The following is a 27,277-nucleotide window of genomic DNA, read 5'->3' on the forward strand; positions in this document are numbered from 1 at the left end:
CGATGAGGAGCAGCGGGCGGCACCTGGAGCTGCCGAGAGGGACACTTGAACGTTGGGTGGCGGCGGTGCTCGGCAGGGCCGGCCCGGCCACCTCGGCTCTACCTGCGGCGACACCAGACCTCCGCCCCCCAAGCTGTGCTGCCGCCTGACAACCGGCCCCTCACGACAAACCTCGGCTGCGCTACGTCCCGCCTCCGCCCGGCCGCCGCCAATCAGAGCCAGCCCCCCGCGCAATCCCCAACATGGCTGAACGCCGCCGCGCCGAGCCGGATGGTTGCCCGGTTTCCATAGGACGCTCGGCCAATAGGAGCTGGGGGGGGCGGTTGCCTTAGTGACCGCAGAGCAGCTGGCCATTCGTAATGCAGCTTCTTGGCGGAGCCTTTCAAGCACAGCCAATAAGGAGGGTGGCGCGCTGACACTGCGGGGCCGCCATTTTGCGGCGCGGTGGGGCGGAGCTGGACCACCCTGAGGGGTGGTGTTGGAGAGCGGGGCTGGGTGCTGCCGTTTATCGGCCCGTGGGGAGGCTGTTACGGCCCCTTAGCCTGCAGCTTCTGTGGGGACAGCCGAGAGGTCCTTCCCCAGCCTTCTACCTCAGGGCCCGCCGGCGGCCGAGGCGGTTGTGCCCCTGGCTTGTGGCCAGTGTGTCTCCAGGAGGCGATTCCCCTCGCCGGGTGTCACGGGCACAGCCTTGGCGGGAGCAAGGTTCCCCCCTTCTGTGTCTTTTTGCCAGGCAACACTGGCACCAGCTCCTCTTACTCTTGCTACCCGCGGCGAGTCAGGCCCACTGGGGCCTCGGGTCGTTTTTCCTCCTGGCGGAGCCTTGCTGGGCGCTCTCACAGCCTGGCTGAGATGGAGTCACACTACTTAACACTCTCCTCCCTGTCTCTGAATCCAATTAGTCCATCAAAAGAGGAAATCAAATTAGTTTGATGCTAGTCCTTGATAATATGTATTAGCTGATTTTCTGGCAGCTGCTATGTCCTAGTGCCTGTAAAAGGATTTTTAAATTAATTTGTTCTGGTGTCTTTTCTGATACTCAACAAACATTGATGAGTTCATAACCACAGGCTTGCTTGCTCCTTCTTTTCTTTTTCTGTCTAGAGACCTTAGGGTTTCCTTTCTCCCCAGTTCCCTGAGGTCCCTCAGTCCTTCAGCAGTTCATGGTCCTTGTGATTTGCAAACTGGGCTAGTTACTGAAATTCCTCATGTTCCTTTTCAGTAGTGGGTTGTTACTGGAATACCTCTCTATCTCAAAGAGCAAGCTGTTCTGAGCTTTCTCCTTTCCTGACCTGTTTCTATCTGTGCTATGTCGCCACATTAGCCAAGTGTTGACAGAGGGATGCAGAGCTGTCAGAAAAGTGTTGTGTGAAATAGGCTGCTGCTGGTGTTGAATGACTTGGAACACAATGTACTGTCGTGAACCATCTCAAAGCTCCAAAACTGAGAGCTGAGAGGCCCGGGCAGACCCAGGGATTTGCTGTGGTGGGTGTCAAAATGCTGCAACCATCTCCCACAGGAGATGCTGAATTCTTTGCTCTCCATTTCTGAGCCCAAAATGGAGTGCATCCTTCAAGCAACACCTAAATGGGCGCTCTATAACAGTAATTTGGTATACTTTCATGACCTAGGATATTCAGTTTAGCCATAATGAGCTAATGGTGGCTTTTGGTTTTAACATTGTGTTCACCTCTTAAAATGTAACAGAAACAACACAAGAGAAAATGACTGTTGCAGTAAAATAGGCAGTCGGGGGGGGGGGGGTGTTTCTCTGTAAAAGCCCTTTAGTGTATCCATTACACTTAAAATGGACAGCTACCATAAACCAAGAAGTTTAATCTACTCTGGTTCATGTTGTATTTCAGGTGTAATGTCTCTTATTCTGCTGTACCACAGCAAAATAAGTTTCTGCCTTCCCCTAGCTGCAATCAGTCTTTGTTGAAGGTGATCATTAGAGGTTGTTCCTTGAAGACTGTAGCTGTTGGGAACTGTTGATAGAACCACCATAGGTGTCCATGGTGCCTAATGTACTATAGGTGACATCAGAAATTGTTTCCTAGCAGGCTCAGGGACTTACATAAATACCAATACATGGCACACAGATTGTCTTCCATTTGTGGATCTCGGGGAATGATTATTAACCAAAATACTTGATTACCTTAAAATTTCTTGGATTTGGAATGCTTTTTGGATTTCTCTTGACTTTTTACCCTGTCTGCCAATATTTGTGAACAGTGAGTGGAGACATTCAAAGAGAAAAATTAAGATGTTAAAATCCAAAGTTTGTCAATTTGAGTATTAGTCTTTGCTGAGTTTTGTAGTTAATAGATAGCTCTAAATGAGGTCAATGAATTTTTGTATTTGTGGTGAACTCACAAGTTCAAAATCTTTGCTTGTGCTACTTGTAAAGCCAAATTATAAATTTGTTAAAATACTATTATGTTGGAAAAGAACCAGTATTCCCAAATAATCCTGCTCCTGATGTCAGCAGCTAGGGAGCAGTGTTGGGGAAGAAAAGCTCTGCAGTACAGTGTGCATAATTTGTAGCAACTTCTGAAGCAGACCTTAAAGCTAAGGTCTTATTCAGACTTCAGTCTCAAACATGATGGATTTGCATGAGAAGACAATTGATGTAATTGTAGATGGGCCTTAAAAGAGGGAAAAGAAAAAGACAGTGGAATGCTACAAGTTCATTAAAATCTCCATGAATCTGACGATGATGAAAGATTTACTGCAGGCAAGTAGGAAAACCTTTCCATGGTTTTTTCAGGCTGCTTCTAACAGGCTTCAGCACTGATTTCCAGTGTCTGGTGTGAAGGAATAAAGAAATCAGGCATGACCAAGGTGCTCAGCTAGGCGAGGATCCTTGCGCAGCTTCTCTTCAAGAGCAAGGTATTTCTGTGGTGCCATCTGCTTTTCCCTAGAACAAGAAGGGGGATATCAGAGGAAAACTGCAGCAGGACATCGAGTAGAATATTTTACAGAAAAGCTTCAGTGCTGAGTTCCTGGGGGACTGACTTGTAGACCTCCCCTGGGCGCAGTACTCAAGCAGTCATTCCTAATACCTGTTGAGCCTTAGCACTAGAATGTGGATATGGAACATGGTTTCAGAGTAACGGGCAAGGAAGTCATCCTCCTCCTCTGCGCTGAGCTGATTCTGGTTTTCCTGAAACCACTGGTCCTTCTTGTGCAGCTCTTCCACCGCCTGTTGGGGGAGCAAGTAACCAGAAGTCAGGGTAATAGGAGAGCAAGGAGCCAAGGCACACAAAAGTGCAACTCTAAGTTCAGGGTGCTGAGAGGAAGGAAGCCACAAATCGGAGCTGGTTTATTTTCATGGGAGGCAATAAGTTTGAGATGAGGTCTCCCAGAACAAGAAAACGAAGGGAATCAAAACATGTGGAACAGCAAGAGGCAGCAAAACTTGAATGCGTTGCCTCACTACAGTCAAGAAGCACTGGAGAACCAAATCAGCTCTGATTGAGATAGGGACTAAATTTCACCCTGGAGCTATTTTGTTCTTTGATCTCACAAGCTAACAACAAAAACATATATATACACACACACACACACACACAGAGACATGTTTATGGCTCTCTTAAAGTAATCAAAGGAGGTTTGTTTCTTGCCTGCTGTCACAATGAGATGTGTGTTACCCTCCTGCCAGTACAGAAGAGACTCCAGTGACAACACATCCTGGAGCAAGGCTGGGAATACCTTGTCAAAGCGAGCCTGGATGATGTTAGCTTTATCAATGAGACGATGCTTAAAATCAGTCAGGCAGTTATCTCTGACACAAAGGGCCTGTCCCTTGGTCATTTTCTCTCTATGGCCAGTTTGAATAAGAAACGGTGCTAGGTAATCCAGATCCTGTTCCTCTTGTCCTGGGAGCTCATCCTCCATTGTGTTCTTCTGGAGGGGAAAGGACAGAAAGAGTCACAGTCCCATCTACCCATTTCCCCAAACACTGTGTGATAAGGCAAAATACAAGCAAAGGCCAAAACTCCTTCCTCCCTAGAGAGGACATAATGTTTCTTTTTCCTATAGTTTGATCAAAACTACTGCTTTGCATTAGCTTTGCATGCCAACCCTCTCCCAATGTGTTTTTTATTCTGTAGTTTATTTTCTATCATCCTTTTTAACATTTCTCGTAATTTCGCTGATTGTAGAGACGTCTCTTACACAAAACGTGTTATCCACTGAGGTGCAGGAAGGACTCTACAAAATGCATTTGTATTTGCACAGAAAGAGATTAGGACAGGGTATTCTGAGTACACCAGCTCGTAGGCTGGCAAATAGCTGGTTCTTGCATCTTTGCCCCTGCTTGTGTTTCACTCCAGAAGTTTGGCATGTAAAACCTAATGTCACCTTTTATAACCTCTCTATTCAGGAAAGCTCAATCTAAAAACCATTCACAAGGAGCATCCTGGGGATCTTGAAAAATTGCAAGTAATTACTCTTGAATCTTTTTGCATTTGTCCAGAACATTCATAAGGTATTAATTCCTCAACAGAGATCCTGGAACAAAATTGGCTTTGCAAATAATAATGAAAATGAAGAAGACAACTGATTGATATCATACAAAGAAGTGCATATTTGCCTAACAAAATGAGCCCTGGCTAGAAAGATGCAGCTTGGAATCCATTATCATACTCCCCCCATAGTCCCTATTATCAACTAATCCTTGTTAATTATTTTATTAACTGAAGAAAATAAAACAATAATCTTTCTTGGTGATGCAAGTTTTTTCAGAAAGCCAGAAGGTCATAGAATGATTATGTTATATTTCTATGGGAAGTCAATTGAAGCTGTGCTGACGTACCTGCTAGGGATTTGGCCCAGTATATTTTTATGATACTAAAAGCTCTTCAGAGATAATTCCTCAGGCAGAAAAAGCTTGTTCTGGATTTCTTTGTGTACATGTAATAAATACTGGGATTAATGAAGTCTACGTACCATGGCTTCATACTGTTGTCTTCTCTTTTCATTCCTCTCTGTATTATAAATTGAAATTGACAATTTAATGGCAGTTTCTTCATTCTCACGGATCTTCAAAATATTTAACACCTGCCAAAAAAATCAGAAGACCCCTCAGCTTTCCCACAGAATGACAGTACTTTTACATGCTTGCCCTGCTAACAGAGTGCATGCTGCATACAAGAACTGTAGCATAAGGCTAAACATAGAAGATCTATACAAATATGTTCATATCCTGCTGATAGAGCAAGCCGTTAGTGGTCTTATTTTTAGAATGCTGTTCTGTATGAAATTCTTGAACACAATTATTGATAAGAAAGCTCGTCTGTTAAGACGAGCTGTTCTGTTAAGAAAGCTCGTCTGGAGTCATAGTCGTGCCACTACTTTTGAAACTGCACTGATAGCTTTGTCTTATTTCTTTGTCTTAACAGGATGTACAGCACAAGCAATGTAAATATTTTGTCTGTTAATAGATCAAGACTGAGAAATTTGGCAAGGCAGTTCATGAGGTCACAGTGAACTAGCTTCAAATTTCTGGAAAAAAAAATAAAAGGACTTTTGCAATCTTGTTCTTAATTATTCCTAGTATTCTGTGCTAATATAGTTGAGCATTCCGTCTCCAGCTCCTTCAGGGGTCCCTCTTCCTCACAAAAACATTTAAAAAGAAATAAAATCATAGAATGCTTTGGGTTAGAAGGGACCTTTAGAGATCATCTAGCCCAACCCCCCTGCAGTGAGCAGGGACACCTTTAACTAGATCAGGTTGCTCACAGCCCCAGCCAACCTGACCTTGAATGTTTCTAGGGATGCGGCCTCCACTACCTCGCTGGGCAACATGTTCCAGTGCCTCACCACTCTCATTGTAAAAAATCTCTTCCTTATATCCAGTCTAAATCTACCCTCCTTTAGTTTAAAACCATTACAAGGGTCTTGTCACAACAGGCCTTGCTAAAAAGGTTGTCCCCATCTTTCCTACAGACCCCCTTTAAGTACTGAAAGGCCTCAATAAGGTCTCTCCACAGCCTTCTCTTCTCCAGGCTGAACAACCCCAACTCTCTCAGCCTGGCCTCATAGCAGAGGTGCTCCAGCCCTTGGATCATTTTGGTGGCCCTCCTCTGGACCTGCTCCAACAGGTCCATGTCTTTCTTGTGCTGAGGGCTCCAGAGCTGGACGCAGTACTCCAGATGAGGTCTCACCAGAGCAGAGCAGAGCAGCAGAATCACCTCCCTCAACCTGCTGGCCACGCTTCTTTTGATGCAGCCCAGGATTCAGTTGGCCTTCTGGGCTGCAAGCGCACATTGTTGGCTCATATCCAGCTTTTCATCCACCAGTACCCCCAAGTCCTTCTCTGCAGGGCTGCTCTCAATCTCTTCATCCCCCAGCCTGTGTTGATATCGGAGGTTTCCCCATCCCAGGTGCAGGACCTTGCACTTGGCCTTGTTGAACCTCATGAGGTTCACACAGGCCCACCTCTCCAGCTTGTCCAAGTCCCTTTGAATGACATCTCGTCCTTCTGGCATGTCAACTGCACCACTCAGCTTGGTGTTGTCTGCAAACTTGCTGAGGGTGCACTCAATCCCACTGTCTATGTCATTGATGAAGATATTAAACAGCACTGGTCCCAGTACGGACCTTTGAGGGACACCACTTGTTACTGGTCTCCATGTGGACATTGAGCTGTTGACCACTACCTGCTGGATGCAACCATCCAAGCAATTCCTTATCCACCAAACAGTCCACCCATCAAATCCATATCTCCCCAAATCCAATAGCTTTGCCTCCATCGGCTAGAACGTGGATTTGTTACACCGGTCACAGTGTGATTAGCAGTACAAGAAATGTATTTTATGAAGTATTTCTCTACAGTTGCTCCCACAAAAAGTCAATTCAATGTTTTGGATAGAACTTCCTGGAAATGCCTAGCAACTAGATACAATATTACATAAATATTACATAAAATATCCTTTCTTTTTGGTCTCATTCCCAGGCAAAAGGCAGATACGTTTCTAGATGCCCCAGTTCATATGCTGTCTTTTGCTCTGTGAAACTGTCTTCCTCCCAGAGAATGAAGAGTAAGAGCAGGAGCTGGAAAGTGTGTGACTCTCCATGAATATGTTAAAGCTACATCTTTACTGAACAATGACTGGTTTGCAAGCTTGATAATTCAGCATGAAGACCAGCTTTGTGACACCAGAGTTTTATTTTTATCACAGTTTATGCTGAGGATGATTTGGCAACTAGTCAACTGAAATCATTTCCATGCCTGACCAACTTTGACAACAGTGTGGACACCTCCCTGTTACCTCTGCTTCAGATTGCCAGACTTGTTGCTTCAGCTGCTTCTCTTCCTCTGTTAGCTCCTGCAACAATTTGTACAGATGCAGCAGCTTCTTGTCTTTCTCAGAGGACCCTGCCTGGAAGCAGATAAGCTAGTGAAAGACAGTAGCACTCTCTGGGTGCACGGGACCAGGTACTCCGTCAACAGAAATTGGCACAATTCTGTTATAGTCAATATAGCAACACCGATTTCCACATTGAAACATCTAACCCATGGTCAACAGTTTATTAGACTTCATTTCAATTTTGAATCCATCAGTAATGTGAGCCAGGTGGCACATCTTGCACTTTGCTGATGCTGCTGTTACTTGTTTGGAATGGGTTTTGCAGGGTTAGAGGTGAAAGGATGGCACTCCAGCAATTGCATTCTGTGTATTCTCCCCAATGGGAAATAGAAGCTTTAAAAAAATGTGCATAACATTAAAAAATCCTGTATTTGCAATCTCTCTTTGATGTTCCTAAGTGTAATTGTGCAGCATCACTGCAGAATTTACTGGCAGACTTCTGGCCCCGGTTACAGACTCACATCAGTGATGTTAGTGGAGTGGCCCCTCCACCCCGAATGAGAGAATTTGGCTTAATGACAGCACTCCACTTTTTTTTGGAATATCTTTTATTTAAGGCTATCTATCTATTGTCAATGCATTAAGCCTCAGCATCTTGCTCTGCATCTGCAGGGTAAACTCTGGGAGATTTAAGCAATGATGTGACCCAAGAAGTCCATGGCAGAATTGGAGCTAGAACGCAGGATGTCTGCTTCTGCTCCTCTGCTGTAGTCTCTTCTTCAAGAGAGAAGGGCAGAGGAAATTTCAGCTTCCCTGCCATGAATCTGCAGGACTGAGCCCAACAGTTGCTGAACCAGCATCTTGTGAGATCCCAGTGGCTGTCTACACTGCCTGTGTCTACACTGCCTGATGACCAAGTCTGGGAAGATAAACTCAGGCATGGCTAGAGCAAGCCTTTCACACTAAACTATGCCCTGCATGCCGAGACACTTCCAGCCTGGTAGTGCATGTCTGGGGGTGTTCATTTTGTCAGCCTGGAGGCTGTCTGTGAGGGAGGTGTGCAGATGGAGCAGAGGGGCAGCATAGAGTATGTCATGCCTGTAGTTCTTCCACTGACATTTCACCTTTCTTTTGTGTCTTGTGATCCAGAAAAACTTCAAGATATAAGTAGTTTTTCTCCATACCTGGTATGTGATGCACATCTCTGGGGTCATGATGATGTCATTTCCTTTCCCATCCCTCTCTGCTGCTTTGAAGAAATCCTTCTTTGAAGCAGTAATGTATTTATCCTTGAGATGATATGTCAGATTGATCATTTCCTCTGTGATCAGAAAGATACGTTCTGCTACATCTTCATCAGCAGGCTTTTCTAGGTTTCTGTGGAAACACTCCTTGATTTGCTAATGAGGGGTGAAAAGAAAAAGATGGAAGCAGGTTAGACAACACAGAAAACTGGCGAGATTTGCAGAGTTGGGTAAAAACCCAAGGTAAAAATTGGGCTTTTCTGCCTGGACTACAATGGCATCTCTTGGCCCATGGTCTTACTGTTCCCAAGGGAAAAAAGCACAAAGCTGCTTAAAGCAATACAGAAGTTTTCATTTGTGGAGCTGAGTATGCTCTCCAAGCTCAAAGTTAGTTTGGGATACATCCCTGCCTGAGGGAACTTCAGGAAGCAAGGTATTTTGGAGCACAACAAAGTTTCCCACATTCCCCAACATAGGGAAGGAAATGGGTTTTGGACCAGCATGTTGGGTGCTGGTCCAAAGGCAGGCCACTGCATGCCTCTGTCTTGGCAGGTGAAGTGTCTGAGCCATACTACCAGATGTTGGATTTCCTCCCTCCTTCTGTTCTCCAAATCAGACCTGACTAGAGGAACAGGTAGATTACCTGCTTGTAACAAATCAGAGTGATGGGATATTTCATCAAGAACCTAAAATGTTATTAATTTGGGGTCAGAACATGAAATCATTTGACTAGTCTTGTGAAAATTTCATTCCAAAGTCATAGTCAAGCTTTTTTTCTTTCCTCTGACACATGTTTTCAAAGTCTTAGTTTCCTAGTTTCATTCTAGCTCCTTAATGCAGTTCATGACAACTGGTCACACTGTAGCTTTCTGCCAGACAAGCAACTGTGAGACAGAGGCGCTGAACAAGGCTTGGACATCTCGTCTGGAGTTTTGCCTTGGCTGTGCCCACTGAAAATGAACCTAGGCAGTATGTTTTGCATAGTATAAATATCACAGTGACAGATATTTTTCTGTTCCTGCCTTGGCCGTACCACTATAGGCCTGGAGTTAATGTCAGTTCTGGTGCCAGCCAAGTGTATTTTCTTCCCTCTTTTGCCAAACTCCACATGCCGGACATGCAGGAAGTCATCCCGCCCCACAAAGTACTCTATCATCTCGTTAGCATTTTCAATGCGTTTCTGGAGGCCATCAACTCGTGCTTCATTGTAAAACTCCATCGTATGTTCAGTCTCTGGTTCCAGCGATGTATAGGTGTGAGCTAAGGACATAAGAGAGATTGCATAGGTTTTCAGAGTTAGCAACCATAATACGGTGAACACAAGTGTGTCCAGAGGAAGTCTCATTTTCTTCAGCAGCCAGTAAGTCAAATGTACATAAGAGTGTAAGAAGGGAATATCATCTCCTCACTGCTGTGTACCAATATGCCATGGCCTAAGGACAGAAGGCTAGCTTTGCAGGGCCACTGCCCTCCTTACACAGTAAGGCAGTGGTGAGTGGAGCCTGGATCCTGCTCTTCCCAAACCAGGAACAGGCACAGCCTCTTTGGGGAAGTGCTGTTTTAGCAACAGATCTGATGCAGGACTTTCTCTCCCACAGCTGCACAACACAGAGACCAAACATAATCCTGAAGAGAAAGTTTCTACTTCTATCACCTCTACGGATAAAAGTAAATTACATCACCCTGTATATGTGATAGGTATGTATTTTTCTGCTGTTATGCTGGGGGGGAGCACTGTCCAGGACTGAAAGCCAGCAACCCAACAATTCTCTACTCTCCACTGGAGACCATATTATTTATGTAGGCGATTCATCCCACAAGTTTGCCACCCCCCAACTTTGGGCTTTTTCCACTGCTAGAAGGGATTCACATAAAGTCCCATCAGCTGCAGTGGCTGCCCAGATGGGCTGGAATACCTTTAAGACCAAGGAGGTGTCCTGGGCTGAAGTACTCTTTGGTCAGCTGTGTTTGTTTATTCACTTCTCTCATATCCAACATGTCTTCTCGGTTTTTGAACCACTCCCTCACCTCTACTACTTCAGTACCTGGCAGGAGACAAACGGTTTCACAACCTTACATCACTCTGTTGGAGATGGTAAGATTCATCTGATCAGCTCTCAGTGTCTGTGCACGTGCCCTGTGCTCCCGATACAGCCAAAGCAGACATCGTATAGTCACTGGAATATGGCCCTGTGCACAGGGGCATTTTGTAGATGAATCCTAATCTACATTGGAGTAGATTACTTACGCCTTAAGAGGGTTTATTCCTCTCCATCAACAAGAACTGAAGTAATCAGCTCAGGGGAAAAGGTGGCATGGTGGATGGCTGCGGTTAGGCAAGAGAAATTCCATCCCAAATACTTAATGATAGTGTCAGGAGTGAAGAGAAATGAGATAGGGGCATTACACTATGCAAGAGGGCTGAGGATAGGACACTGTTAAGTCCAGTTAGGAATCTGCATGGTTTCTTGGACCAGCTGTTGAAGAATAATGCTTTGGAGTACAGAAATATCCACAGTCTGTAGCTGCCCCTTTCTATGGCTCCTGTCGACACCAATGGGAATAGCGATACTATTGGATCAAATCAAACCAGCCTTCCATTTCTTTGAAGACCGAAAATCCAAGCAGCTGACCTGTGACACTGAACAGCCTCACCACTGGAAACTCTCACAGGAACCTCTACCAATGCTGGAAAGTTCTGGGGCTTGACAGACAGTGAGTGTGATTAAGTGTTTGAAGAAGTGGTAGATAAGTCCTCCACAAATGTGAAAGGAGGATGAGAAAGCATAAGAGAGACTGGCAGAAAGTGGACTGCCTCCCCCCTTCCCATCAGCACACCCCAGGCTGTGTTTGCTCAGTGCATGAAGTGTGTTCACTCATCCCTCTTACAGTCTAAGTCTGCGTAGATGGTGAGACGTTTCACTAGCCCATTTCCATTCAGGTACGGTGCCCATTTCTCCAGTTTTGCTTTCTTGTACAGGATCACCTTCCTCCCCTGGGAACAGCGTTTCTCAAACTCTGCAGTGGGCAAGAGAGGTGTCAGAAAAATTGACTCCCTTGTACTCAGCCCAAGGAAAAAGAATTCAAGACGGAGAAAACCATGGTCTAAGGGAAACCACGCATTTACTGATTGCGTTCAGCTGCCAGTAAAGCTATTCAGACACTGCCTGTTGTGCTTTAATGTTATAATAGTGTAATAACTCTTTTCTCTCCCAAAGCAGATATTTGATAATGCAGGGGCAGGATCTTGTGCATAGCAGTAACAGAAAGTCCATCCCAGGCAAAATCATTCAGCTGGGGGGGGGGGGGGGGGGGGGGGGCACAGGGAAGAGGGGGAAGGGGGCGGGTAATGGGAGACTGCAGGCAGGGTCCCACCCAGGATGAGACAGTGCACCGACGGCAGGTATTTAAACCAATAGTTGTTGCTGCCTTCATCTACTGCACTTCACTGCTGTACCTTGTCCATCCTGAAGAGAGAACTCGAGTGAGATAAACAAATGTCCCAAATCCACTAAAAGGTTAGCTGGAGGACAAGCAAAAGGCAAAGGAAGAATACATACCTCTGGGAGATATCTGAATTGGGGCTACCCACGATGGTGGCATGTCAAAACTCATGTCTTCCTCCTCCTTTTCCTGCTAAAACATAAGCAGAGATTTGCATTTTTGGCAGCTCTCTTACTGTGCCAGGAGGCATTTTGGTTCTAGAGAATGCTCATGTGAGGCTGTGCTGGTCCAGGGAACACGGTGGCACAGTTATGAGAGCTGTGTTGGTCACACACAAGCTGTGTTGGTCACACACAGCCTGAGGACAGAGGCAAGCAGCACACTGCAGTTTACGTGGAAGGAGAGCTTTATTGCATCCCCACCCTCTTACTAGCACACCCCTACTCAAGCTTAATGAAATGATCTTATGGCTAACACTCATGCTGGATAGGGGATGAATGTGACAATCGTCATTCAAACTAATGACCAAGCTTGTTTTATGCAGACCATGGAGGGCACTTTGCTCCCTGCTTATGGGCACAGGCTGAGGAGAGTAGATAACAGGAGGGAACATACTGTTATTGGCATTCCTCCATCCTGCTGTGCTGGTGCAATGCCTGCTTTATCATGTTGTGTTCTCCCACCAGGACAACATACCATTTTTTGCTTCCAGTACACAGCATTTTTTGGTATATTAGAGTACATAACATTACTTCTACATCTGGTTGGCAACTCCACCTAGCAGCCAGGAGAGTAGGGTGCTGACCAGCAGAGAAAGAGTGTCCAGAAAAAAATTCAGTTTGGATTGTAATTTTTTAATTATTTAATCCCAAAGGCCAATGCACTGGAGATCTACACAGATCCCTAGCCACTTAGAACCAGGAGTACCACTTGGGGTCCTGCTTCAAGAAGCATCAGAACTATTCAAGACTGAGAAGGAATCTGAAGTGCCAACCAAAACCTAGCTAGAGCAATAGTGATCTGACCTGGGGAGGGCAGCAGACAGGCAGACATGTGCGGGCCTACAAACACACCAGTTGGATACAGCATCCCCACTGCACAAAGGCCATCATTTGGGTCACTCACCATATCATCCGTGTCCCTGTCAGATAACTCCTTTTCCTCCTCAGCATCTGGGAGCAGCTGAAGAGGCTTGTTGCTCTTCGAAAGCATAATCTCCCAGCAGATAGCATCACCCAAGTCAAAGATGAGATCCTATGCCATTGAGAAGAAACCCACTTAATACAGGGCAGTCTCAAGGGCCTGACAAGAGAAGAAACCCAGTTAAACTACAGGGCAGTCTCAAGGGCCTGACACTAAACTGAACGCTGCTCCTGCATATCTGTGGTGCTCTGGACCTGGCTGGGTCTCAGAGAGTTAAAGGATTCCAGACAAACCCTGGATCTCAGTGAGGTGGGCTCATTGGACCCTTGGCTGGCTGGTGGGACCCCAAAGACTGCCCCCATGCCCTCTAGGGCTGCAGACCCCTTTCCTCATGGTGCCTCTGCCACAGATAAGAGGAAGTTGCTGGAAATGCTTCTGCCTTCTTCCTCAGGGCATGCATGGCCCCAAAGTCATTCACATGGGCCTAAAATTGCTCTAACTCAGACCCTCACCTCCCAGACTTTGTATCAGCTGGGTAGTAGCTAGGGTGTGGGAAGAGCCTAATCAAGATCTTTCCTGCCTTGAGCCATGCCTGACAGGCTCAAAACATCCTCTGCCTTGAGCTGTTGTTTGAGAGAATGAGTATCCAGCCAGCCTTAAAAGCTGATATTCTAGGGGTTTAATAGGTGTGATCCGTATTTGCTAGTTCAGGGTCTGGGATGTCCTGGAGTAGTTCCAGAGTCTATGTAAACAGAGCAACATGACCAGAGCCAACACAGGGAATGGTTAAGTGGAAACTGGGATCACCACTGATCTTGGACTTCCCCAGGACTCAGGTTAGCCCAACTGTCCCTCCCAGGCATAGGGCGCTTAAGGGCTTGTTACCTTGCAGCCGTTCCAGCAGTCCTGCATGTTCACCCAGTAGTTCCTGTGGTTCCAGACGCTCTCAATCCCAAGGAAGTGCTCATCCATGGTGCTGTGGCTGTTTCCCGTGAAGGGGTTGATGAAGAAGGTCTCGGGAACCCCCCTCTTCCCAGACAGAACCAAAACCCATGCATGCACCCGTAAGCCATACAAAGGGTCACACTTGGGCTTTTCCACTTCCTGCAGCACAGAGGACAGAGCAATAATTATTGCCATTTTATTGCCACTTTAGTTCAATCCAATGGCAATCTTACTCTCTCTTCTGCCCACTTCTAAAGATCTCCAGTCCCTTATCACTCTTCAGAGGAGTGAGGTAGTACATACCCAGTACATATTCCCGTGCCAGTACACACTGTGTTCCCAGAGGCCAAGTGCTCATGGCCATGATCAGGGTTGTGTCATACTGCATGGTGGAGGGTGGTGAGCTCCTTTCTTTGGTCAGCCATTAGCTGTGTCTCAGCTCTTGCTCCTAGAGTTTACAGTGAGGTGGACCTCACTAACTTACCGTGACCTTTTCCTCTTCTCTTTCGTTGTTCTTTTGAGCAGCTTCAGTTTCTGCCACCTTCTTGGCCTCCTGCTGAAGCTCAAACTTGCTCTGCAAGTCTGGTGGGGGCTTAACTCTATACTTGTTGGATGACTTCTTCATCCCCTCTTTTGGTACCTGCCTCTGCAAAAGCAGGGTATTGCTGTGAAATCCAGCAGAGATCAAGAGAAGGGAGAAAATGTATGGCTTACAGGTACCACCCAGTTCTCAACCTTGGCACTTTGCACTACTGGACCTGATGAGCAGGAATTCAGTGAAGCCAAAGAGGCCTCCTAAGGAACTGTGGAAATCACTCAGAAGATCCCTTTGGTGAGGTCCCTGCTTTGTACAGACTGAAAGCCAGTGTACACCTGAAGCTGTTCCCCCTAGCTCAGCTCTGGAGGTCACTGAAAATGAACAGGCTGAGCATGCATGCTGGGCTCCTCCCTGCTCACTCACTGCAGGTCTCACCTGCGGCTTCCTGAGCAGTGGGCAGAGCTCCAGAGTCTCATCCAGGGTGCACATCTCACGGGTGGCATACCCGTGCACGCAGTAGGCATCATACCCGGCTCCGATCAGCATGGAGCACAGCAGCACGCTGAAGTCAAAGCAGTTCCCTCGCTGGTATTTCAGGATTGTGGTTGGGGAATAGAGTGAACTGGGCTTGAAAGAGAGAGATGCATGTTCGCAGTGAAGCTGAAACACTCACCAGGCAGAGAGCAGGAGAGAGAGGGGGCATTACCCATATCCCTGGGCTCTGCACCCATAGAAAATCTGTTATATAGAATTCCTGTATAAGCCACAGAACCCTGAAGTCCCCTCCAAAGTGATCTGGGGAAATTCTGACCCCAAATCTGGTGACAAATTTAACCATAGGGAGAGATGGGCAGGACAAGCTCATCAAACTACTGAAAACCTAATGCTAACTACAACTCTGGAGTGGGCCTAACCTCCATCTCTAGCTGGTCTGTCTGCAGCGTTTCAAAGCAAAAGACCCATAAGCCAAATTATAGTTCAAAGGAGGGAACATACTCCCTTCTGGCCCTCACTCTTGAGCAAGCAAAGGGATCGATATGTACGTACTGCATATTTACCTAGTCTACTCCCAGATCTCAGACATCACCTTCGGTCATCAAGGCAGTCTCCATCTGCTAAATGGAGATACTTTCTTTGTGGTCGCAAAGTGCCAGAGTTCCTGTTGAACCCTGGGACTCCTGGGACATACTTGGTCAGCATGGAGCTGTCAAGTTCCATGTACAGTGTTTGGGGCACTTTGCAGGGCATCAGCAGTCCTCGCTAGCAAAGAGCGTGCTCCCTTTGCCTTCGCTGATTCACACCAGCCAAGAACTTGCCCCAACTCAGACATCATCCCTTCTTGCCAGTCTAGAAATCTCCCTTTAGCCACCCCAAAATATCCCTAAAATTGGGATAGAAATGTCTAAAGCCCCTAAAAATAGGTCACTGAGGTCAAGCATCTTCTCCTATCTCCTATAGGCTATATATGCTCCTTTGTTCCAAGGCATCTTGGTCTTTGGAGGGAAACCATGTCAGCCATTGCAACCTACAGCAGACTGGCTGGTCATCTGGGGTGACTGAGAGCAGGGACAGGCCCAGTCTTGTAGAAACGGTGCTTAATTGCTTGACAGGTACAACACTGTACATGTACTGGGACTACGGGTCCAAAGAGAGCACACAGGGCCTGGGCAAATCAGGGGGTTGCCTAAGTAATGAGGGGATGATGGAGGGGTCAAAGACCTTTGTAATCCCAGCCACTGAGATTACAGCCACACACACTGTCCTGCTGAGAGGCCCTTCTGTCACCTCCGTTATGGGGCTGTTTCTGATGGGACTGCAGCCCCTTTCTTACCGGTGTGATAGGGGACTTGAGGGGCTCCATGGTGAGGTAATCAGAGACAAAGCTGGCACAGCTATCCCAGTGGTACAGCTCTGTATAATGCAGCAGGGTTGGCCTTACCGTTGTGCTCACAAACTTCTGTAGGGCAACAAGAGGATTTTGGTTAACCAACAGATGCCTGGCAGAGTCTTCTGTCCAAAGCCATCCTCAGACCACCCCTGGATGTTGCAGCTCACATCCAGGACCTCCCTAGAGCATATCAACAGCATCAGTAACCCTTCTCACCTGTTCCGAGATGGAAATTGCATGGTGTTGAGAGGCCATCTGCTTGTCTGTGGCTAAAACTTCAAACTCATCTCAGACACATTACAGATGCAAGCCAATTCTTCTCTTAGTTTTCAAGCAACAAGATAAATAGCTACTGCCCTTTCCAGCTTTTACATCCTCCAGCATTTTTTGCCTTTTATGTTAATGATATAATAGATGTTGGAGAAAGCTGGTCCAAAGTATCAATTCCAGATGCCTGGGGGATCATCAGGTCCAGAACTAGACAACAGTTGTGCAGCTTGGGCCCAGTCCTAAACAAAACCAGGCCACAAACTTCCACATTTACTTCCTTCCCTGTAACTTCCACAAAGTTGGGAATAAGACCTAGCTCTGGATCCAGACTCCATATCTGTGACTAAGCCTGAGCCTTATCTATTTCATGTGTTTCTTTTACATTCCTTTATGTTTCTGTGGTCTTTCCTGTTTCCTAACCATCATGCTACAGGGTACCACCACCATGTGTGTGGTACAACACGCTTATGGATTTGGACAGCTGGGGTGTTCCCAGGGTGCTGTGTCCCTGCTCAAGGTGCTGTGGGCACAGCAAGGAAGCTCCCATTCCCTTTGGCCAGGAGGGAGGGCAGGAAGGGCTGCTGTCCCTCCCCAGCATTTGGCACTACGGAAGCCAAGTGTCCCCTGTGCTGTGGCTCAGCCCCACACCACCCCATACCTCCATGCCACACTCGTTGACGGGGTGGAGGAAGAGCGGCTTGCGGTCAGGGCAGAGGTGAGTGTACTGCTGGAGGAAATGGTCAGCAACATGCAGCAGCTTCTTTTCCTTCAGGGAATTTGTCTTGTATGAGGACGGTAACTGGGACGTGTCAACAGAGCTCCAGTCAAAATCACTTCCAGGGCAGGAGGAGGCAGAGAGACACAGGTAATAAGCCGGGAGCAATTTGGGCAAGATGACCTGCTATCAAAACATGGCAGGGGCTCCCTGTTTCCCAGGGAAAAAACAGGGATCATATCCAAGGACATGATTTTGACATAGCCAAGCTTCTCTGGAGCGATGGCAAGCCAACATATACCCAGAGGCTCAGGGGATCTTTATATAGAGTCATGATACAGCAGCAAATGACTGTACAATGAAGTGAGTTATCATCTTACACGTGCCCACTCTTGGACAAACACACCAGGCATGTGTGTTTGTGTGCAAGGGGACCACACGTACCAACCACACATGTGTAATCTCCCTGTGGACCCCAAAGGGACCGTCTCTGCTCAGCCCAGTAACTGACAGACACATGTGACTTATGCATACCCATCACTTGGGATGCAGACTTGCTCCATGGACACCTTTGTCTCCAAGTCCTGGAGTTTAGCACTGATCTCCAAAGACTTCAGCTCTTCTTCTCTTTGCTCCTCTTCCTTCTCCTCCTCCAAGGCCTCCATTCTGCCTCCTCCCATGCACTACAGAAATGCACGCACCAGGATGAATTCAGGGGCGGGACCCAGATATATGGCAACACAGAACCACTCACACTCTGGCCGCACTGATTTAGTACATGAGCACAGCTGAGGCAGCCAGAAGCATGACTCCCATTTCTGCAACAGTAAAGGGTGAGCACTGAATTTGAGTTTGGGCTGGGCTTGGTAAGCAAGTGGCTGCATGTTCCTGGGCCTCCCCGAGCGTGGGAGAGACTGCAGAACAGGGGGAGCCTGGCTTGGCAGGGCACAGCACATTCCCACATTCAGTCTTACATCATGGTGCATCGTGTCTCCTGTGCCTTTGTCAATGCTGCGTCCTCCGTCCTGCCTGTGGTGCTGCCGGCTGGAAAGCAGCTCCAGAAATCCACCGGGTACCTGTCAATAGCCTATGCCAGAGCCTGCAGGCTGTGCTGAGCCTGGCCGACTGCTCAGGGGCCTTGAAGGGAGGGGGACGTTTTGCAGCAGAGTCAGCAACCTCCAAGGACAGAGGGCTGTTTATATTATTTATTTACATCTCAGGGAGGTTCGGGCCTGTTTGTTTCCCCCTCTTTGCGGTCAGGCTGACCCCATGAGGAGCAGACAGTGAGAGGGAGGCACAGACCTGGCACTGGGGGACCAGGGGGCAGCGGTATGGGGGGGTGTCCCGGGGCCCAGCACTGCTCCCCGGCCTCTGCACCACCCCGCACAGTCTCCCGCCCCTGCCGCCCCTTCAGGCCCACGGCTCTCAACAACAGCCAGGCTGCAGCTACTTCTCCCCTGCCCTCCCGCCCCCTCCTCCGGCCTCACCGCCTCGGCCACACCGCTGCTGCCGGACCCGCGCACCATGGCAACGCCTGCCGCAGAGGCGGCGTGGGGCCGTGGCGGGGGCCTGCGGCCTCTCCCGAGCTTCCCCCCAGTCTACCCCAGGGCCTAACGCTGCTTCCCCCCCGGGGCCTACCCCCAGCCTCCCCCAGGGCCTACTGCTGCTTCCCCTCTAGGGCCACCCCCCAGTCTACATTGAGGCCTACCCCAGCCTCCCCTCTGGGTCCTGCCCCAGCCCCTCCCAGAGCCTCTCCCCTGCCTACCCTCAGGGCCCCCCGCCCCAGGCTTCTTGCCACCCCGGGCAGGCCACAGGCCAGCCATAGGTCACCCCTAGGCTGCCGCCAGGACAGCCCCGGGGGCTCCTTAGGTGCCCATCCCACACCCCCTCAGCTGCCCCAGCCCTCCCCCCCACTGGCCTGAGCATCTCCCTGGCTGAAAGCTCCTCACACTCACCCCTGTGCTGCCCGGGGAGAAGGTGCATTTCTGGTGGCAGCCCCCTCTTATCCGGAATATTTTGGGGTGAAATGAGGGGGAAGCAGCCAATCCCTGCCCACCAGGACAGCTTTGCCACCAGCCCCTCAGAGACCACAAGGCTCACAAGTTTTACTCTCTTTAAAAACAAACAAACAAACAAACCAACCAAAAACCAAAAAGCCCCCCCCCCCCCCCCCCCCCCGTTTCTCATCCTTTTTGTTTGTTGCTTTCTAAGCCTGCAGGCTGCACTGCCTTTGCATCTCTAAGCAAGTCTGTGCAAGTTTCTCTCCCAGTTACTTGCTTTGTAAAATACATAATGGAAACCAGACATTCTCACCTAAAAGCTGGCAGCAGGGGATAGTAGGAAGCCTTTTTTTTTTTTTTTTTTTTTTTTTAATTGGTAGTTCATTAGGCTGTAAGCAGGGTCAGGTGCTAAACACTGTTGTTTTCTGTTTTTCGTTGTGGTTAGGAAAAAACCTGTGTGGATGGATGTTCACATTTGCTGCTATGTTATGGTGACTGTAGCAATTAAGCTCTGAGGATGCATAGAGTATAGTCAATATATATCAAGGAGCATCACTTTGAGTGATTACTGCTATTTGCAGCTGGTTATTGTTTCCCAAACAAAGCATGATAGGACCAAGTCCTCATCCCTCCATCTCTCACCACTACTTCTCACCCGATCTTAGATGTCAGAAGTCGTTAAAAAAACAGCCGAAGCAAATGTATGTTGTGGTTGCGAAACCATGTGTATTCGGTACATGCAGTTATCTGACCTTCGTGTGTGCTGCTGTGGTATCTGTTGTTATTGCTGCATCAAAAGCAGGTACCACAAAATCAGTTGGATCCACAAAACCCCAGATTCCTGGGGATTTTGCAGATACTCCCCCTGTCTGGGATCCCATCAGGGCCATGAATTGGGTCAGTGTTCACAAGCCATCAGCTAATCGGAAGGGCCATCTGTGCCGGAGGATGGACTTTCGCAGAGTCCTTTCCTCCCCAGCCACTGCTGAAGGATGCTAAGCTGGCTCTTGTGCAATCATGGAGGCAGTGTGTTTGCATGGGGGAGAAGGATGAGCTGCTGGAAGGCAATATAAGGCACTCAGCGGAGAGCATGAGAGTGATATGGGGCAGTGGTGGGTGGAGGAGCATTGAGTGGCCTGGCAATGGTAAGTGGGTTGAGAACAAGGTGAGAGCTTGATGCTGGTGGGACCTCTCAGGACTGCTGCAGTAAGCAAGGAGCAGAGCAGGGAATAAACCCTCCTCACCTGGAGGTCCAGCAGTCACAGCCGCTTGGGGTCGAGCAGAGGGGGTATGCAATGTGGTGTCAGACCAGAGTGGGGCTTTTGGCACTGGCTTTGCCCCACTCTCAGTGCACCTGCAGGGCAGAGGGGTGGCAGAGCATCGGTCCAGCCGCTGGCCCCTGCTGACTCATATCTGCATCTCTGGTAACGAGACTCCAGTGTCCAGGGCTCATCCAGCACCGTGCCATTAATTTTCCTAAAGAAATCCATTATCTGTACCAACAGGGGAGATTGACTTAATCTGCGGCTTTGTAGCATTAATTTTAATTGTGTTTAAGGCTTTGGGTTTTTTTTTTATCCCATTGTCTCCTTGTTATGGATATGGGTTAATGGAAAAGCAAGGATTCTTTTGCAAATCCTAACTCTTCAAAAAAGCTGTCATGGGAAGAGGGAAATTCCTTTCCTCTTGGGGGAGTCTGGACTGATGCCTCAGCTGTGCAGTTTTAGTCAAAGTGCCTGTTCTTACTGAAATGTGGCTTTATCATTGCCAGCACATCCCTGCAGTCTGAGGTCTGGTTTCTCCCACCTGCTCTTTCTGGAATAGCTACCTAAATTCAGGATGGTATTTGACCCTTGTGTTAGCCTGGCAGGGTGGTGAGGAGGCGTTGCTGATTTGTCCCTTTGGTATAGCAAATGACTTTTTGACATTGAACCTAGAGTTTTTGGAGGAAATACAGTACAGAAATTATTGCACCCATGCTTGAGGGTTGACTCTGTCTGAATGACTGCAAACATCACCAGCGATCATGCTAAAAACCCAAGTTACCCAGAGCCTGCTTGTTTTTACAGGAAAGGACTATGAGATGTTTGCTGCTGGTCTCTGCCCTCTGCCTGGCTGGCTGCAAAGACAACAAGAGTGAGTCTCCCTGTACACTGTCCCTGCTGGGTCACAGACAGGTAGTATGGAAAGGAGAGGTCAAACCCTCACCTGATCCATGTCCAGGTTCCTCATTCAGGGCACTGCTGAAGGCTGCTAAGGGGGGACAACAGAGCAGGGCTCAGGGCAGGCAGGAACTGGGGTGCAAGAGCCAGAAAAATAGGCAGAAACCTCAGGCTCCCCATCCCAGCCACATACAGTACATAACCCGTGGAGATGGGCAGAGGTGCTGTGACGTGCCACCACTCTCCTTGCTAGCTGGTGGCAGGCTCCATAGCTCTAATCCAGATTGTGGCCATGCTGAGGAGGTCTCTCAGGCTGTCAGTCACAACCTTCCAGGCAAGCTGAAGTGGCAGGTTCTTCCTCAAATGTGCTTGCTCTGGCTCTAGGCAAGGATTTCAGACCTTGCAAGCTGTGCAGGGCTTCACGCCTTGGGGCAAGTTCACTCTTACGTGTCTCATAGGGGAGATATTCTTACTGCGTTTCAGCTTATTTGCCTTTCCTTTCCTGCAGGTGAGCTGGCAAGTACACGTGGCCTGAGGCAAGGGGTTACCCTCCGTCTCAAGAGGAGCCTGGGTGCCTGCCTGCCAAGCCCATGCCAGCACCAGGGGGACTGCCAGGTGATGGAGGACAGACCAGTTTGCAGCTGCAAACCAGGCTTCACAGGGGCGTTCTGCCAAGGTAGGGCTGGCAGTGCTGGTGAACCCTCCCCAGTCTGTCCACAGGCACCAGAGGAAAGGGTGATGGGCACGGTGCATTGGTATTACCACTGCTCTCCACTGCAGGCTCCAGGAGCACGTCCCAGCTCCTGGTTCAGGTGCATTCCCCATCACCACCACTGCATCCTGACTACATGTTGGTACAAGACCCAGTCACAGGCCATTTCCTTCCTCCCCAAAAGTCTTAATTCCTGTATGAAGGAAACCTTGGCTGTCAAGAAGCGGTACTGTGGAGTAGCCATGTCAGGGCAGTAGGGCATGCTGCAGAGCACAGCTGCCTTACAGTGTTGGCACAACCACATGGACTCTAGCACAGCTACAGTGAAGGCTCCTTACAGACACTGGCCAAAAACTACGTCTTGTTCATCAGAAAGAGAGGATCACTGCCCCTGTCTGGTGCCCTTGGCAGACTGCAGTGATTCTGTGGACACCCCTCGAAAGAGGCTAGACCCACAACATCTGCCTTTGATATCTTGAGCTTAAGGACTGTGTGTGTTCAGAGTAGTGGCAGCCATGGACTTGAACATGTCTTAGGCAACCAGTAGAAAATGACAGACCCACATTAACTTCTGTGCTTTCCCAAAGGTTTGTCTTTGGCCCAGTGTCTCTGAAGAGCCCTACCAGCAGCCTCCAACAAGGCTGGGATGAGGGTCTGTGGGATGAGCTTGGTGGGACTGTGCCATTCCATAGCTGACCTAGGGCTCCTTCAGGCCTCTTCCTTATTGCTATTGCAGACGGCTTTTTCCCCCAGATGTGGTACTGAAGTTGGCCTGCGAGGAAGAGCACATGAAGATAATGGTGAGGAAGGAGGTGTTTGAACTCTTGAAAATCCCTCGGGAGCTTGTCCACTTGAAGAACCAGGCATGCAAGGTCTCAGAAAGGAAAGAAGAGGGCAAGCTGTTTTTTGCAGCCACTCTCACAGGTGAAAACCACACTGCCTGTGGATCAGTAATTCAGGTGAGGATCCAGCAGAGCCTCTCTGCATAGCTCTAAAGCAATGAGAAGAGCAGACATGCTGAGTGGGGACAGCAAGCGGAAGCCCCAGGGTCTTTCCCTTTTATATTTGGGTGCTGTAAAGTTCTCGTTCCCCTTGGAAGGCTTCCCTGGGGGCTGTCAGAAAGCTCTTCTGCCTCCACCAAACCCCTGCTGACAGTACATCTTGTCTTATTCAGCACAACATGGAAGTCTCGGTGTGCTCTTTACTAGCTGATAACAGCCCTTGGCTTTCTGGCAGTGTCCTCTGAGCTCTGCAGCCCTGGCTATAGCCCCGTGGTCCCTCACTTGATTCATGGGTCAGGGAGGGTGCAGAGGAACCGGTGCTCCAGCTCTGCATGGCACAGGAGGGCCCTCACCTGTGGTCACTATGCTGACTCCTGCATACGCCAGTGATGGTTGCCAGTAGCCCCTGGACACAGGGCTTGAGCAAAAAACCCAGCAGATATCCAGGAGGCCTGGAGCAGCTATAGCTGAGTTGCACCATCTGATCTGGAGCTTGGAACTCTGTGTATGGACTTAGACATGGTCTGGAGACTTGATTTCTGTGTCGTTCCAGCAAAACAGCTCCCACGTGTTGTACTCCAATGTCATTGAGTCAGAGCGGGAAGCGCGCAGGGGTGTGATTTCCCGGAGTTTTCAGCTGGAGGTGCATTTCTCCTGCATCTACGCCTACGAGCAGGTGGTGAAACTGCCCTTCGCTCTCACTGCTGTTGACAAGTGAGTGGTCCCTCTTCACCTTGCTGCTGACATGGTATCTGTGAGTTTATGGAAAAATAGATGCCTTCGATGAGGTGATCTGCAAAGGCCATAGGGAGCCACTAGGGAGCTCTGAGAGCAATGCCACATCAGGGTGCCTCCCTTTCTCTTACTAACATAGTTTTTCAACACAAGGTTTTGGCCTGGGACAGAGCCAAATTGGGGCACACACAATCTACCTTTCTCCTATCTCCACTGCTTGAAACCAACTAGCCAAAAAATAAGGGGTGGGAACTGGAAGATGACCCCACCAGGCCCCTGTGGAGGTGCAGGTTAGGACCCCCTGGGTTGCCTTTCTCGTAGCCCTCACTGGCCAGCAAGTCAGTGGGAGCCCCTGGAGCTCCTTGCCTCTGTCCACACATGGTGTGGATGTACCAGCCGAGAGGCAGCTCAGAGCCTGGCTCTCAGGAGGCTTCACCCAGGAGCAGAGGCACGTCCAGATTCAGTGCACCTGTGCCAGTGGCCTGACTTGTGCTATGTCCTTCCTGCCTTCTCGTTCTGCTCGTGAGCTCTCCTCCTCTCCTCACAGGCTGGTGCAGTTCGTGGTTAAAGAAGGACACTTCAACGTCAGCATGAGACTGTACAAGACTCCCTCTTACCTCCAGCCCTATCACCTGCTGACCACAGCTGTCCCCATCACAGACACGCTCTATGTCCTGCTGAAGATAGAAGGACAGCACCAGCTCAAGTACTTCCTGCTGAGCATTGAGGACTGCTGGGCCACACCAAGCACGGATCCCTACCAGGATGTGCAGCACAAGCTTATTGAGAAGGGGTGAGTGGAGTGACCCTACAGCATCCGGTCTCCTTGCACCATGAGCACAGTTGTGTCTCTTTGCTAAGGACAGGTTGCCGTGAGGGAGCAATGAGCAATGACACCATCACTGCTCATAGGTGGAACCTGTGGTGGCCATCATCATTGAGTAGGTGGAACAGCCCCATAGATGAGTCCCCTAACTGCCATGAATTGAGCCCCCTCTCCTGACCCTGCTCTTCTGCCAATAGTGCTGCCTTCCCTCTAGCATCATTCCTGGTCATCTGGGGAGGCAAAGGGCAAGGAGGGGAGAGGGGAGACCTTCCTGGGATGTGCACAGAGGTATCTGCTGAAGAGCTTGCATTAGAGGTGGCTGCAGCCAAGCTAAAGCCAGTAACATGGATATCCAGGAAGTGGGAGCCACAGCCAGGGTCACTCCACCCCTGCAGAGCAGCTGTGGCCCCACAGAGCAAGACATGAGCCAGCTCCTGTGCTGGTGGCAGCTCCTCCCTGACCTGGGCACAACACAGGGTGCCAAGGAAAGGCATGCCCACCGGCACCGAGACAGAAATAGTCCTGTTCAGCAAAGCTTGGGGGCTGCACCTGGTCCCTGTGTGCTCTGGTGTCCCAGGCTGGGACGTTCCCCCTTCTTTGCCACCTGCTGACTCAGCCATCATGTCCCAGGTGTCCCCACGATGAGACAGTGACATACCTGAATGCCATTGGAGAGAGCACTACTGCCAAGTTCAGCTTCCAGATGTTTCAGTTCGTTGGTTACCCCGAGGTGTTCCTGCACTGCCGTGTCCGGCTCTGTCTCCCCGACAGCCTGGAGCCCTGTGCCACGGTGAGCTCTCCCAGTGGTCTGCACCATGCCCTGGCTGGGCAGAGGGACCTCCCTTCCCTTGGCCTGCTGTTTGGAGAAGGGGTTCTGCTCTGGTTTTGGATGCCTAAGCACAATAAACACCTCCCAGCAGCAGGAGCTCACCCCGGTGCCCTGAACTAAAGGTACAAGGGCTTGAACCCACCAGAGACCTCCTTTTCCTCTTCCCTCTGTCTGTTGGGAATTTGCAGGAGGAGAGGTTGGACTTGGGGAGGAGCAGGCTAAGGTCCTTCAGGAACCAGCTCCTCTCATGCTTTGGGGTCTTGACTGGTCCCAGGCTGCAGCCCCAACTGTGCCTCTGCCAGGGGGAGACCACCAGGACAGCTTTTGCCCCCCAGAGCAGGCTTCTCCCCTGCCCTCTGGTCCCATCACCTTTCCCTTGGCTTTGTTGACAGCAATGCCCCAGGCACTGGAGGAGCAAACGGGCGCTGGCAGATGACTACAATAAGATTGTCTCCTATGGGCCCATCCACTTGCTGGCTGCTCCTTCCTTGGGAGCAGAGACCCACCATTCCAGGACTGACCAACAGGACCTGGGGGGTATGTATGTCGCTCCAGGGAGGGCAGGAGCAGCTCACAGACCCTTGCAACTCTATAGGCAATGCCAGGTTATTAAAAAGGGCTGCTAAAATCACTGCCCTGCACAGAAGTGTGGAGTCTTTCAGGTGTCATGGCTATGCACAGTGTGATCCACAAGCCAAACCAGCACAGAGAGGTTAGCTCTGCATGAGTGGCTCTGTACCAGGCGTGGATCGGGCTGAGCAGGGGAACTGGGTGGGAAGGGACCAGGAGCCAGAAGGCTGTCAGTGCAGCACCCCAGGTGAGGAAGGTTGGGTTTCCACAATGCCAGACCTCTGCATCAACCCAGCAAGGCAGGCTGTTTCTGAGCACTGAGGTCAATCCAGGAGATCCAAGCAGTGGCCCAGGACCAGGGCTGGGGGCAAGCCCACCTACTGCATAGCTCAGACCAGGCATGAATGCTGTGCTAAATGGAACCCCTGAGCAGCGGGTGTGGGTGGAGGCCCCAGGTGAGGCCAGTTGGGGTGACTGAGTCCTGTTAGTGCCCTCAGGGCCCCGAAGCACCCCCAGCTCTGGCGGCTCTTACCTTTCACAGGAGATGACCTCCCCTGAATCTGCCCCTGGCCAGGAGATACCATGCCAGGGCTCAGCATTGGCTTGGGGGACCCAGATGTGTAACCAACCTTTGTCCTCTTTGCCAGGACCCAACCCATGGCTCCCCGGGGCCCTCATCCTGCTGTGTGCACTTGGTGTGCTCACTGTGGCTGCTGTGGCTGTCAGCACGAGGCGGCAAACTGTGTAGAAAACAGCTGTTTCCAAATAAATGTGACAATAGCAGGGAGGCTCTTGCCTGTGTCTTTACAGGGGTTATTTGGGAAGGAGGCAATGGTTGGATGCAAATAGTGCTTGAAGGACGAGTCACATCAGAGTGTTTCTGTTCCCTGTAGCATCCCTAGGACCTTCTCATCCCCTCCTGGCCCGCACTCTCTAGACTCA

At 49.4% G+C, this 27,277-nt stretch overlaps 2 protein-coding genes across 2 annotated transcripts; one reads left to right on the plus strand and one right to left on the minus strand.

Annotated features, from left to right (window-relative positions):
* Positions 1–2,826: 2,826 nt before the first annotated feature.
* Positions 2,827–21,848, minus strand: DRC7 (dynein regulatory complex subunit 7). The gene is made up of 19 exons (XM_075715608.1): positions 21,703–21,848; positions 19,385–19,387; positions 18,035–18,173; positions 17,444–17,618; positions 16,459–16,584; positions 15,063–15,254; positions 14,574–14,735; positions 14,030–14,248; positions 13,127–13,255; positions 12,118–12,193; positions 11,447–11,575; positions 10,474–10,602; positions 9,591–9,817; positions 8,498–8,713; positions 7,275–7,385; positions 4,951–5,061; positions 3,712–3,906; positions 3,063–3,202; positions 2,827–2,917 (listed from the first exon to the last, which is right to left on the minus strand). Exons 3-19 carry the CDS (start codon positions 18,163–18,165, stop codon positions 2,827–2,829), a joined length of 2,559 nt encoding a protein of 852 aa, XP_075571723.1. The 5' UTR covers positions 18,166–18,173; positions 19,385–19,387; positions 21,703–21,848.
* On the plus strand, positions 20,537–27,083 carry LOC104034066 (pancreatic secretory granule membrane major glycoprotein GP2). The gene is made up of 8 exons (XM_009486924.2): positions 20,537–20,645; positions 22,171–22,338; positions 23,128–23,333; positions 23,929–24,089; positions 24,658–24,903; positions 25,567–25,726; positions 26,158–26,302; positions 26,983–27,083. The coding sequence occupies exons 1-8, from the start codon at positions 20,537–20,539 to the stop codon at positions 27,081–27,083; spliced, it is 1,296 nt and encodes a 431-aa protein (XP_009485199.2).
* Positions 27,084–27,277: the final 194 nt, after the last annotated feature.

This window comes from Pelecanus crispus, chromosome 8 (genome assembly GCF_030463565.1).
Source record: "Pelecanus crispus isolate bPelCri1 chromosome 8, bPelCri1.pri, whole genome shotgun sequence".
NCBI lineage: Eukaryota > Metazoa > Chordata > Aves > Pelecaniformes > Pelecanidae > Pelecanus > Pelecanus crispus.